Genomic DNA, 13,004 nt, shown 5'->3' on the forward strand with positions numbered 1-13,004 from the left:
CCTACAAAATCAGGAGTTTTTGAGGCATGTTACATCTCCTTTTGACGTCTCAGTAAATAAACCAATGTTTTTAGGCTGAAGGATATCCACACTGGGAGAAGCACTGATGTGGGTGTCAGAGCTGTGCAGGTACAGGATGCTCCCACGAGAGTGCTGTGGTGCTTTCACTCTGCTGCCTGCAAACTCACTGGTTACTCTGGTGGTGCCATTCTCACCACAGCTTCATCTGAGTGGGGGTTGGGGTAAATCTGATGGCTCGAATAGCAACTGTATCTGAGCTCTGCACTCAGACTGGGGATTTCTGCTGTGGGAAATACTACCACATAAATAAATGAAAAGTGAAAGACAGATGAGCTGGAATGAGCTGTGAACTGACAGCTTTGTGATTGGTTTTGACTTACTTCCTTTTTGTGGTCTAAAGCTGAGTGCCTCATAAATTCTGAAGACATCAAAACTGTAACTAACACAACTGAAACCATCCTAGGATTGCTGGAAATACAAAAAGCAGTGACTAACTAGAAGACAACAGACAGCGAGAAAGGAATGAGTTCTCTCCTCAAAGTGCTAGTTTTGGGTATTTACTTCAGTTTTGACATTGCAATCAGTACACTGACACAATTGTGGCTATTCAGGGTCACACAGTGACCATCCTATAATCTAATATGGACCTAGAGACACAAAGAGTTTCACAGTTTATTGTTCTAGGCTACTTTACTGAGTGATCTTGAAGATCCTGAGATGCCCAAACAAATACCTGCCAGAGATCTCAGGCAGACACCATTGGGCAACAACTGAGCAGTGTGCTGGTCTTGGGGACTGCTTCACTCTGCTCACGGGGTGGACATGAGGGCTGTGAGCTTTCTGGGGGAAGGAGGATGCAAATTGAGAGCAGCTGCATTGGACCTGGTCAGAGCCCCATCCAGTCTGGCACCACGTCTCTTAGAGTGGCCAAAAATGGGATGAGCCTTAAGAATGGGTCAGAGTCCTGAACTAGCTTTGTTTCTCAGAGTCCCTGGTGCAGCTGTCTCCCGTGAATCTGTCCTAGATCTCTTCAATCCATAGAAGCATCTGCAACACCCTCTGGCAGAACTCACAGCTTAAATACCCATTAAGGTTATTTAGTGAAGAGCTGGGGAAATTGGAAAACGAACTTGGTAACAGTACTCCAGCTGCAACTTGGTATCCAGCATCACGCAGTGACCAACAAACCTCTCCAGGGTTCATGGAACTGAGAGGTGCTGACTCTTTTGTGGCAACAGTTCACTGTGCAGTTGTGCATAGCAACCTCCTGGCTGCCATCAGTTCCTTTTGCTGTTTCCTCAAAAGAGCCACAGGGCACCTGACACACAGCAATGAATTCCAGAAAGGTACTCGTTTTTCAGATGGTTGGGTTTTGGTATTTTTTGCTCCCTTCACAGAAATCATCTCTAAACAATACAGTTTTGTAATATGCAATACAAGCTTTGGAGTAGACTTCCAGGAGCTCCACCCTTGCTAAAGCCAAAGTCTGGCATCCCCAGCAGAACAAATCACTTGCCCAGAACTGGAGATGCCTGAAGACTGTCTACATCTATTACAAGTCACCAACAGCTAATTCTGATGTTTATGTATGCATTTTTGTGCATTGAGAGCTGGCTAGTCCAAAAGCTTACTTCCTCTTGACTGTGGGTGGAACCAGTCTGTTCTGGCTTGTTCAGTTAAGGACAAACTCCTGAGTGCTAGCCCTGGCCTGTTGTGCCCATTCTGTGCCTGTAGCTGATGTAGGCTGAATCCTTCCTGGTACTTATCTCGGTTTTGCTATTTTTATGCACCTATGCCAAACAAGCAGGAATTACAAAATATTTGATTTCCTGCCATAAATCAAGCAATCTTGTGGTATGCCTGGGTGCAAGACAAGCAGGATGTCCTTTGTAGGGCTTCCTGCTCCCTTTCGAGGTCCTTTCTGTCCTTCTCTAGTTCACACACTTAGTCCATGTATACCAGCACTGTATTCTGTCTGCATTCATCAAATCTCTTCTCAGAACCTGTTTGATCTTCGAACAATTTAATTCGCTGAGCAATTTTAGATATTAGAAACCTGCTTTAAATTCAGCCTAAAAGGCACCACACATTTCCTCATCCTGAAAAGCATCTGGAAACTCACCTGAGAGTAAAAGTGAAACAGAGGTTGAGACTCAGCTTAAGTGGTCTGAGCCATCTTCCTCATCAGCAAGGAGAGAAGACAGGGAACCTTCTTCAGTGCCACAGCTGACGCACAAACACCACCGTGGGAATGTGCCTGAGGGTAGGTAACAGCTACCACTGCCCTCATACTGTAAAAGCCACCACTCAGCCAGCTGTGGCTGTGTAGCATTACCTGGTTTCAGGCACGGTATTCAAAATATAATCTTCATAATTTTTTAGAAGCAATCTTGAGAGCGTTAATGGTGCCAGGACATGAGCCCAGAATGGAAACGTGCCTGTCTATCCTGTCAGTTTGTTAGGATGGGCCACAGCAAAATTCTGGCCTGAGATTACATGTAGGCTGCCTCTGTAAGAAACAAAATGAATCAGCTCTGAAGCCTCTCTCTACTTCTAGGTCTGCGATTCCCATTCTCCTGGTTACAGCACTGAATTTGACCCATCTGATAATATTACTTTTCCTCTTAGCTTTTTTTTCTTAATTCTTTTCTTCTGCCTTACTTTCCTGAGAAAAGAAGTAACCTTTGTGTAAGGATAAAAATCTTTTTTGCAAGGCAGAAGAAATCTTTAGGGCTTTCAGCTATAAAAACCTAATTTGTCGGGTTTTTTCCCCCCTCCCCATCTCTCCTAATGGATCTCTTATGCATTTATAATGTAGCCAGTACCATGCTATCTAGGGACCTTATACACAATTTATAAAGCAAACATTTTTTTTTGCAAAAAGTTTCTACTTCTCTTCTGGTTATTGCCAATCTCTGAATCAGGCAGATTTGCAAAGGAAGCCAAGTTGCCTGTTTTGTACTCCTGACACATTTGTCTTACAGTATCCTGGCTTTGCCTTTGCAGGATAGCAAAGTTAGGCTCGCTGTTATTCATTTTAGCAGCTATTAACTACAGAACTGTCTGTAATGTGCAGAGCTGGCTGCGTTTTTCCATCAGTGTCAGCACTGATAGTTCCTTAGCTCAGTGCAGAGCAGTAGCTGAGGTAAGAGTCCAGAATGTTTCACTACATCTTGAAGTGACTATACAATTACTATATAGAAAAAACAATTCAATGCTGTTGAGGAGGGAAATGTTAAATTTCTATGTCACTACCTGCAAGCAGCTCGATGCTGCAGGCAGCTGTAGGGAATAGCTTCTTACTCAGTACCCTGAAGTTTGACTGCTGTCTGCAAGGCAACCAACCCCTCACAAATGCCTAAGTTGTGCACATCTGGTTGTGTGAGGAAGTTGCACTTATTCTGAACCAAGAGTTGAGCTCTGTAACACTTTACTTTTCAGTCTCCAGTATAATCCAGCAGTAACAGTGTATCTGTTTTTCACTCCCCAGTGGTAGTGGGCAGTGTTCCAGAGGTGATGGAGACCAGCTGACTGCAGGTGCAGACACAGTAGGTAACACTGATCAAAACCCTTACACCCTTCTTGCTCCAAATCAATGTGTTTCAATTTTTCTGCTACGCTTGTTTTCCAACAATAACGTATATATAACAGTGCCTAAGAAAAAACATGATTTCAACATTCATAGGGCTATTTTTACTGACTTTTACTTCTCAGGTAACAAACAGGTTGACCAAAAACCCCAAACTCAGTACCATGGATGGAGACGTATCTTAGATTGTCTGACTCCATCCAAAGAGAATAGTTGCAGGGCAGCACTGTGGGTCAGCTGTGCTGCTCTGGCTACCTCTGAATTTGAGACTGAACAGAATTTTAGTAAGAAAAGAACACTGATTAATAGTTGCAAAAGTAATGGCTTCAATAATGAATTAGATGAAAGAGTCAAAATTAAATTCCTTCTGTTAAAAAATGAAACAACAAAAACGTGCCACTAAATTCTCACTGTACTGAGCTAGTCAATGTCTTACAAGTACTGCCCATGGTCAGTGCCCCTCTGTGCAGCTCTGGACACTGGATAACCACTGACATCACCCCTTAGCACACAAACTGCTCTGCTTTTCCATTTCCCACTACAGCCTTCACTTAACAAGTCCTGATTTGTTAAGAGTAATGCTGGGACTGTTTCATGAGGATGGAGTGCAGGAACCTCCTCACAATTTCTGTGAAGAGTAGATGTGTGGACTGGACCTCTTCACCAGCCTGCAGCAAGATTCCTTCTGCTTCATCTCCCAGGTTTTATCTGACTCATGCAGGAACCCTCCATGTGCTGGTTTGGGCTGAAGTGGAGTTAACATTCTTCACAGTGGCTAAGTTTGAGTTTTGTGCTAAACACAGAATTGATAATGCAGAGATGTTTCTGTTATTGCTGAGCAGAGCTTACACAGAGTCAGGGCCTTTGCTGCTTTCCATACTGCCACGCTGGCAAGGAAGTTGTGGGTGCATGGAAGACTGGGAGGAGACACAGCTGGGACAGGTGACCCAAACTGACCAAAGGGATATTCCATACCATATGACATCATGCTCAGTATATAAGGTGGGAGGAAGAAGGAGGAAGGGGGGACATCTGGAGTCATGGCGTTTGTCTTCCCAAGGAATCATTTGTGTGATGGGGCCCTGCTCTCCTGGAGATGGCTGAACACCTCCTGTCTGTGGGAAGCAGTGAATTAATTCCTTGTTTTGCTTTATTTGTGTGTGCAGCTTTTGCTTTCTCTATTAAACTGTCTTTATCTCAACCCATGAGCTTTTCTACCTTTTACCCTTCTGATTCTCTCCCCCATCCCATTGGTGGGGGAGTGTGTGAGTGGCTGTGTGGTTCTTGGCTGCTGGCTGGGGTTAAACCACAACTTGATCTTACTGGAGATAACAAATTTGACTAAATACAAATACTCATGTAAATTAAGTCTTTCATTATGTCTCTATAAAATAATGTCTTAAAGTATAAACAGCATTTTTACTACCTTGTTGACTAAGTGACCAAAAAAACAAGGTGAAAGGTGTGAACAATTTAAGGTAATTTTTCTCATTTCTATTAAATTGTTAAACATCAAATAATCCTTAGAATATTTTCACTAAACTGTTGCAAAATATAACTAAAACACCTCCACTGAAACAAGATTTACAGAAACACCCAAGTAATTCAAGAGGGAGCACAGAAATCTGGGAAGTGATCAAGATGTAAATGAAAACATGAAATGGAAATGAACATCCAAACCAGCAAAATATATTTGAGAAATATCACAAATACAGTCCAAAAAAATCTATTTACAGATCTAAAAATGGTATATCCAGTAAAAATCCTCCCACAAAAAGGTATTTATAAACAAGAAAATTAATTAACTCAGTTTCACTGTCTACTGCTGGCGACAGAGGTGCTTTACAGCTGGCACAGCACTAACTGTGCCTTTACAAATTAAAGGTGAAGAAATTATTTCTGGGAAAAACTTGAAGACTGGACAACTACTACAAGGCATACAAACCAGAAAGAACTGCAAATACATAATTCTAGTAGTGCAAAAACAAAGAATAATGGCTTTTTTTCCTCCCAATACTTATTCAGAGAAAAATACTACTGTGAATTTGCAATTTGAACTGCTTTTAAGGACTAAAATTTGCAGGACTCAGTGCATTTGCATGTTTCAGCAAGGCTGATTCATACAGGAGGTAAATGAAACAAAGTCAAAATAAAATTACTGCTGCGACACAAATTTATAACAACCTTTATAACAAAATATCTGAATGTACAGAGACAAGTCTCTTAAAAAACAGTTGAGATTTTTCTCTACCCAAAAATTTGTACATGTTACTGCTAAATAACTTGTACAGAACTGATAGCACACGTAACATTCTTTGGAATTAGATTTAAGTTTCTCTTTCAGGCGTTGCCCTTGTCTTTTACACAGGGTACAGCAGAGGGATAACTCCTCACTCCGATTACAAGAGCTCCTGGTGTTTGGCCCTCAGGCACACACCCGAGGCTGGGCAGAGCCCTGCACAAGGACCTGAACACCAGGAGCTGGAGAAAAGCTCCATCCTGGAATGTGGGTTATGGTGGTATGCCTTGATGTAAGTCAGCATAGAAGTGAAGAATTAATGCAGTTGAATTCCTAATCATCCCTAGCCCTGGTTTTATGGTCTCTTTGTCCAAAAAGGCCTCATAACTTGAATAGCTGTAAACATTTCTTTGAGTTTAAATCAGCATTTTCACCATTCCTTTGCTATTTAAAACAAGTAACAAAATCAAAAGTAGGGACACCTTAGCTCATGTTACAACTACTTCAAATTCTGAAAACTACAGGTCTTTAGTTGCGAGAACTGAAACAAATCTGCAAACATATCGTTAGTTTTGCAAATAATCTTTTTTTGCTATATTTTTATCTGGCTCTTTATCTAACTTTGAGCAAACAGCTGAAGATAACCCAGTCTATCCTAGAGAAAATCTAACAGTTTGATAAATAAACTGGAAACCATTCAATAACCGGAGGCAAAAGAGCAGCACCAACTGTTGCATTTATTCTGTCCAAAGCCAGTCCCAGCTCTGTCCTGCATAGCTGATCCTGCTCACAATCTCAGGACAGGTCTCATGCTTTTGTAGTTCCCCTTCATGTACAAAAAAGAAAGATACAGATGATGTCCATGAAAATGTAACAATAGCAAGTAGAGATTTACCAATTATAATTAGTAGGAAGTGTTATGGTTGATATTCAAAGCTTTTCCAAATCAAAAAGGAGTAACTTCTTGACTTGTTCACAGGATGACTATGAGGTATTACAGTGTTGCTTTATGGGACCTCAGTAAAAATTTCTAAGGCTCCAACTGTAACAGTTTGTGATGCAGAGAGAAACTTCTACTGAAAGAGCAGTCAAAACAGTGATTTTACAAACCAAGTGACTGCCTTTATGCATCTATACTCAAGGGTTGTTGACCAGAAATGGAAGACAATGACTTCTGCAGAGGAGGTGGTGCTGCTTTTCTGCAACCTGATGGATGCTTGCTCAGCTCAACTTCAAGTATCCAATTTATGTGCTTGAACAAGAAGTTTATATACCCAGCCCAGGCTCCAGAAGATGGCTTAGAACTGAGGTGCTCTAAGGTTATCCAAGGGATTTGTCTGCTGGACCTTTGGCACATGAAAGCAAAACCAAAACAAATCTAAAGCACACACATAGGAAAATTTATCCTAAAATAGAGACCAAATCAGTCTTCCTCTGGAAATACTTATTTCTCTTTGATAAAAAACTGATGTCTCTGAACAAAGGCTGCTTTAAGTAACATATATGAAAATGTCAACTGTCATATTAAATAAGTCTCTTACATATGTACATACAGACCAGTAACAAAACTCAAAATATCATAGTCCTACCCTCTTAAGATTGCAGTTTCTAACTGTTGCATATAGTACAGCTGCTCAAAGAGCTGAATGAAGTGAGTGTAGCAGACTTTTTCAGAGAAAAATAGTCATATAAAAAGTTTAAGTATGGTACAGTGAGAAAGTTCCCAGAGCTTTCACTTCATTTTCTCTTTGGTTGCTAATTAGGACTTGACGAGTTTGAAACCCTGTCCTGTGTCCAGCACTGTGGGAAGAAACCAACTCATTTTCAGTCTTTTTAAGCACCTAAAGCATGTTTTACAGACCCAGAACAGATTGAGACTACAAAACCAGTTTACCAAGTGCACTAATGGATAGGTGATGCATGGGAAGTATATCATCCAGTGCTTGGCAACATCACTTCCCGTTGGCAAATGCAAAGTGTAGTCACTCCAGCGCTTTGACACACCATACACAGCTCTCACCGTACGGCCCTTCTCTGACCAGCTGATGTTGCTGTCGGGGTTACAGTTGTACTCAACCCACTGCCTGGTGAAGTCACCAAGCTGAGGAGGATCTGCTTCCTCGATGTCTACAATTCTGGCCATTTCTGCTCCTTGCACAGCAACATACTGGTCATTTACTTTTCTTACTTCTTTAACCCAAGGCTGAGAGTTCTCACAGTCTAAGACAATGATCAGTCGAGAACAAAAACTGCCATTCTCCTCTCTCCACCACTCCAACAGCGTGTCAAGGCGTAAAGCATCACCTCCTGCCACAAGAACAAAAAGATTTAATATTAGGATGAAGAAACAGAAACCTTTGCAGAATTTTGACTGTAGGTTCTAAGAATCCCTTACATTAACAACTTGGACAGATATAACAGATCCTCTCTGTGTATGCTGCAGAGCTCCAGAGACGTATTAACTGCATCCACCTGACTTGCTGTGGCAGATGAAGCCTTTAACTCACCCTTGATTAGGGGGAAAAAACCCCAACCCTAAAGAAAAAGAAATTATCTCACAGAGTGAAAGAAGTTACAGACTATTGAAGAAATCTGGAAATAGATAAACAAGGAAAGAGAAGATTTTATACAAAATATTTCAGGTTAAGAATTTTAAGGAACAAGAAATTACTCTTTTTAATATGTTTTTATGAATACTAAAAAAAAGCTCCTCTAAGAGATGACTTTTGAACAAAACACATGCTAACAGTTTTGAAGCACAATGAGAAAGTCATCTGCAGGTACAAAAATCCACGTGACCAGAAATGAAGAGATTCTCCTATAGACACAGTTGTTATCAGCACTTCAAGAAAATTGGTATGAATTTACAGCTCAGTGAAACAAAAGTCTCACAGGAATTTCCCCACAATATTTATTTCCTATCAGCTCAGAAGACACTTGCAACTAGTGTTCAACTTCTCATGTTCTGTCTCAGCTCTTGTTCCAACAGTGCCTTGAAAGAGGAGATTGTAATTAAACCAAGTTACCTATAGAGGGGAGTCCTTCTGCTTTAGTGTGAAGAATGCTGCAGGATCTACATGGCTTTGAAAAGCAGACTACTTACTCAAGTGCCTAAGGACAACATTTTGCAAACAAGTGAATAAATCTCCATTGGCTCCATAGTGACTATTAACATGAAGAACTGGTATGTCTAGGTTTTGGCAGGTTGGAGCTATGATACAGATTTACAGCAAAAACACTCCAGTTTGAAAATGTCAACTTTGAAAACAATGAAGAAGAAAGGTATAAAAATGTGATTTAAAATAACTGCATTTTAATTCCACAGTGATTGTCATTGTGGAATATAATTCAGCAGTGTTTAAAACATTATTAGCTGTATATTTCAGCACTTACATTTCTACCTGTAAGAGGTGACAAAAAATGTGCTTCAAATTAATAGCTCAGAGTTAAAGCACTGCACATGCTATTGCAGCTAAAGTAAAAGCTAATTAATTACAGAGCTGCAACCTTCTCCAAAAAAATGCAAACCTGGAAAACTGAGTACCAAAGGAAACCTCTAATATAGAAACCTACAGTGATGACTTCTCTTGATACATGATTCCCAAATTGCTGTTGTTATTTACAGCAGACACTTCTATAGAAGCAGTTTCACTTTTCTGGGTACACTTTGTGTGTCAATTACCTGTAAAAATTTCTTTATTTGTTCACATTTCAAAGGCTTAAAAATAAACTTTATTTTAGTGTAGCTATGTAGGGGTGCAGGTGATTTCAAAACAGCACAGGACAGAATCACCCACAGAAAATCAACTCATCCTTCACAGACACATGCAAACACATGCTCAGCTTCTAACCCTACTGACCTCAAACACGGGGACTTATCAGCCAGTGCAGGATTTAGGCACCAAGCTGCGTAGGAAATCCAGGCACACGGCCACTTCTGGCTCTTTGGCAGGTTTTGCAGGCCGACAGCTAAGCTGACAGTTTCAGCAACAGAGACAAAGCTTCATTAGCTCAGCTCTTGCCTTTGCCTTCACTCAAAGAACACGACCTCCCAGGTTGTTTGACTGCTCATATTTTATGCATGACTAGTTAACAGTTTCTTTTGTACACCACTGTGTCGCATCTCAGCTTCTGACAACAGAGGAACATCATTAGTGAATTAATAAATTCAGTAAGCCTCCTTTGAAAGCTGTCATTACAAAACAAAGACTACACTGCTACTGCTGTGCAGGACCATAGCACAAGCTGGCAGTGAGAAACTACTTTTCTTCTATTAGATCTGCATATTTTATTGCATTGTTGCCATCTCTCTTCATCCTCTTCTGAGGTCAGAGGATGGTACACATTACTGGAGCTGATGACCAATGTTCCATCTGTCACACAATGCCACTGTTCAGTACATGGGGCACAATTCCACAGTCAAACAGCCCTCATCTTTTCAGGTTATACTTCAAGTTACATGCAGGAGCAGAGCTATCTGGAAGGAGAATCATTACACTGCATGATTTAACTGAAATTAATCACAAAAAAGTATGTAAGACCTGACAGCTGCCTGTTCCTCTCTTTTATGTGACCATACATCTATCCAAATAGAAGCTGAACATGTGCTTGGACAGAGAACTGAAAAAGAGCTTTGTGAGAAAACAAAACACCGTTGCATTTACACACTCTATCATTTAGCACCGAAACTTTCTTTATTTTTAACTTATTTTTAACAGTTACCTTCGTCCTTATCCTAAAAGCAAAGACAGAGTTTAATTTAGGCTACATCTACCTACACAGGTACAGAGAGACCTGAGCTCCCTTGTCACACTCCAGGGTGGATAGATGTAAGCCAGGACTGGGCTGGAAGTTGCCCAATTTTTGCAGCAACATTTGACTATATATGCTAGAAAGCTGACCATGTCTATGCTTCTGGCTGGAGCACACGGAGGAAGCAAATCTTTGCTGCTAGCCTGCTCCATAAAAGGTGTGGACACACTTGGCAATCACACAGGGCAGCAGCTGCTCTTATGGACAAACCCACCTTATTCTTGGAGAAGTCATTTGGCCACCCTAGCATACACTGCAGCACACCACTCACACTAAGCTCACAGTATAGCTGTGGCTTTTTCAAATCACTGGTACAGATGAAGCCTTTGAGAAAAAATACACACTGCTCTTCAGCAGTTCTAATAGTTTGGGCATGGAGCTGCAGTGAAACAGGAATAAAGTCTCCAGAGGAAAGGTGACCTGTACCTGAACACCCACCTCAGCATGACCACACACAAAGCCAGTATTTGTCGAAGGGCATATGCACCTAGAGAGAAACTGCTAAAAAACAGCCAGAAGCAAGCTGGCAGAGCCCTTTCCAAGAGAATTAATTCTATCCCAGAAAGAAAAAAGTTGATTTCAATGTATTTACTGTGACATTCACTTTTTACACACAGTGAACTCAGAAACTCAGTTCCCTACAGCAGCAGAGCAAGGCTAAACCTTCATATGATTTGAAAACTTCAGAAGGTTTACAAAAGAATAGAGCTGAGATAGAACTGCCCATTATAAAGAGTCCAAAAATGGGCCAAGAAAATGGGAAATGGTGAAGTCTATGCCCAGATATGACAAGGCATTAAACTGGACATCCATATAAGGTTGTGAGCCTTGAGGCTACACAGCACCCACAGAAGAAGACCTGCTTTTCTACTGTGGAGTGTACACCTGCCTCCTGTTTCTTTTATTGATTCTATCTTTTACAAAAAACCAAAGCACATCTTAAGGACATAAATGCAGTCCTTCATGATAGTCTGACACAGGGACACAGAACACTGTATAATTCACTCTGCAATGTCCAAGGAATGAGAAAATATTATGCTTGTTCATTACAGTGGATAAATATTCCTCAAAATACAGGGAAAAATCTGTATTTAGAGAAGGAGAGGGCCATTTCCACTTTTAATTTTATGAAGGGAAAACCCAATCTTAAAAGTTAACTCGGTGAATATGAAAATCTTGTGAGATGAAAATTAGGGGAAAATGAAACCATATTTAAACTTGTTAGAACACATTTGAGGTCAACAACATTTAGACAATTTGGAGAACAAGTGTAAGATTAGTTAGCTGCAAAAGGATTCTTATTAGAGTGAATAAATACTAAAATGACATAAAGTTCATGAAGTAACATACCTGACTGTCATACAAAGCAAGGTAAGGAAAGAGGCACTTCTTTACAAGTTAACTGCAAACAAAAGGAGCTTCTGTATTTCTCCATTCTCTCCACTAGCAGAGGTAGTCAGCCTGCAACCATTATCTCAATTCCTTGTAGCCTCTGAATCTCTTAACAGTCATGCTCTGTATATTATCTTTTTCTACCTTCCTTTCCTGCCAGGAGCTTGCATTAACCTGTTCTTCCAAGACTGATGGTTCTTTGCCATTCTGGACAATCAGATGGTAAGTATGACCAAAACTTCAAAGTTGTGCAATACAATATAACTTTTTACAGAGTGAATGAATTGATTTGTAAAGTTTATCAGTATCAAAATTACTAATAAAAAAAAACCCCAACCCAGTTACCTGCCAGTGCCCATTCACCAGTGCCATGTGAGTGGCCACTGTAATACAGAATATAGGTATCATGTCTGGGTCCATCTGCTGTCCGAAGTTCGAGAAAAGACTTGATCTTGGAGCGAAGGGTATCAAAGGTCAGTCCGCTGGTAGAGTAGTCACAACCGTATGTCTCAATCATGTGATAGGCAAAGAATCTTTGGATGGCATTAAGCATACCAACAGACCTCAGACTTAACTCCTGTACGTGGTCAGGTGGAAGAAGAGTTGGTTGGCCATCAGGACTGAAAAGAAGGAAAACAGCTATGATTATGGTTTATAATTATTCCACACTTAGTGAACTTGAGGCAATTGGTGATTTTTTCCTCCTGTGCATATTTTCTAGAGCAAACTACAAAGTAGCACTGTTCTAAATTCAAATGGACTTTATACGCACAGTTTATAAACAACACAAATTACTGTATTTGAGTGAGGGACGACTATCTCCCTTCTGTCACTCTTCAAAGCATAGTTCTTACTCAACCCTATGCTACTCCTGCAGCTGAGAGACAGAGGGAGAGAGAGGAGCTGCGACATGAAGAAGCTGGGGAGGCTCCAACAGTTTCATAAGGTCCC

The 13,004-nt window shown here is 40.7% G+C and overlaps 1 protein-coding gene across 1 annotated transcript; it reads right to left on the bottom strand.

Moving 5' to 3' along the window:
• Positions 1-7,384: 7,384 nt before the first annotated feature.
• LOC103802731 (transmembrane protein 168-like) lies at positions 7,385-12,673 on the bottom strand (the record flags this gene model as incomplete). Its single annotated transcript, XM_009075253.1, has 2 exons — positions 7,385-8,156; positions 12,399-12,673. Coding segments are annotated over 2 exons (823 nt in total), but the record flags the coding sequence as incomplete, so codon positions are not given.
• Positions 12,674-13,004: the final 331 nt, after the last annotated feature.

Source organism: Acanthisitta chloris, unplaced genomic scaffold (genome assembly GCF_000695815.1).
Source record: "Acanthisitta chloris isolate BGI_N310 unplaced genomic scaffold, ASM69581v1 scaffold7405, whole genome shotgun sequence".
In the NCBI taxonomy this organism is placed as follows: Eukaryota; Metazoa; Chordata; class Aves; order Passeriformes; family Acanthisittidae; genus Acanthisitta; species Acanthisitta chloris.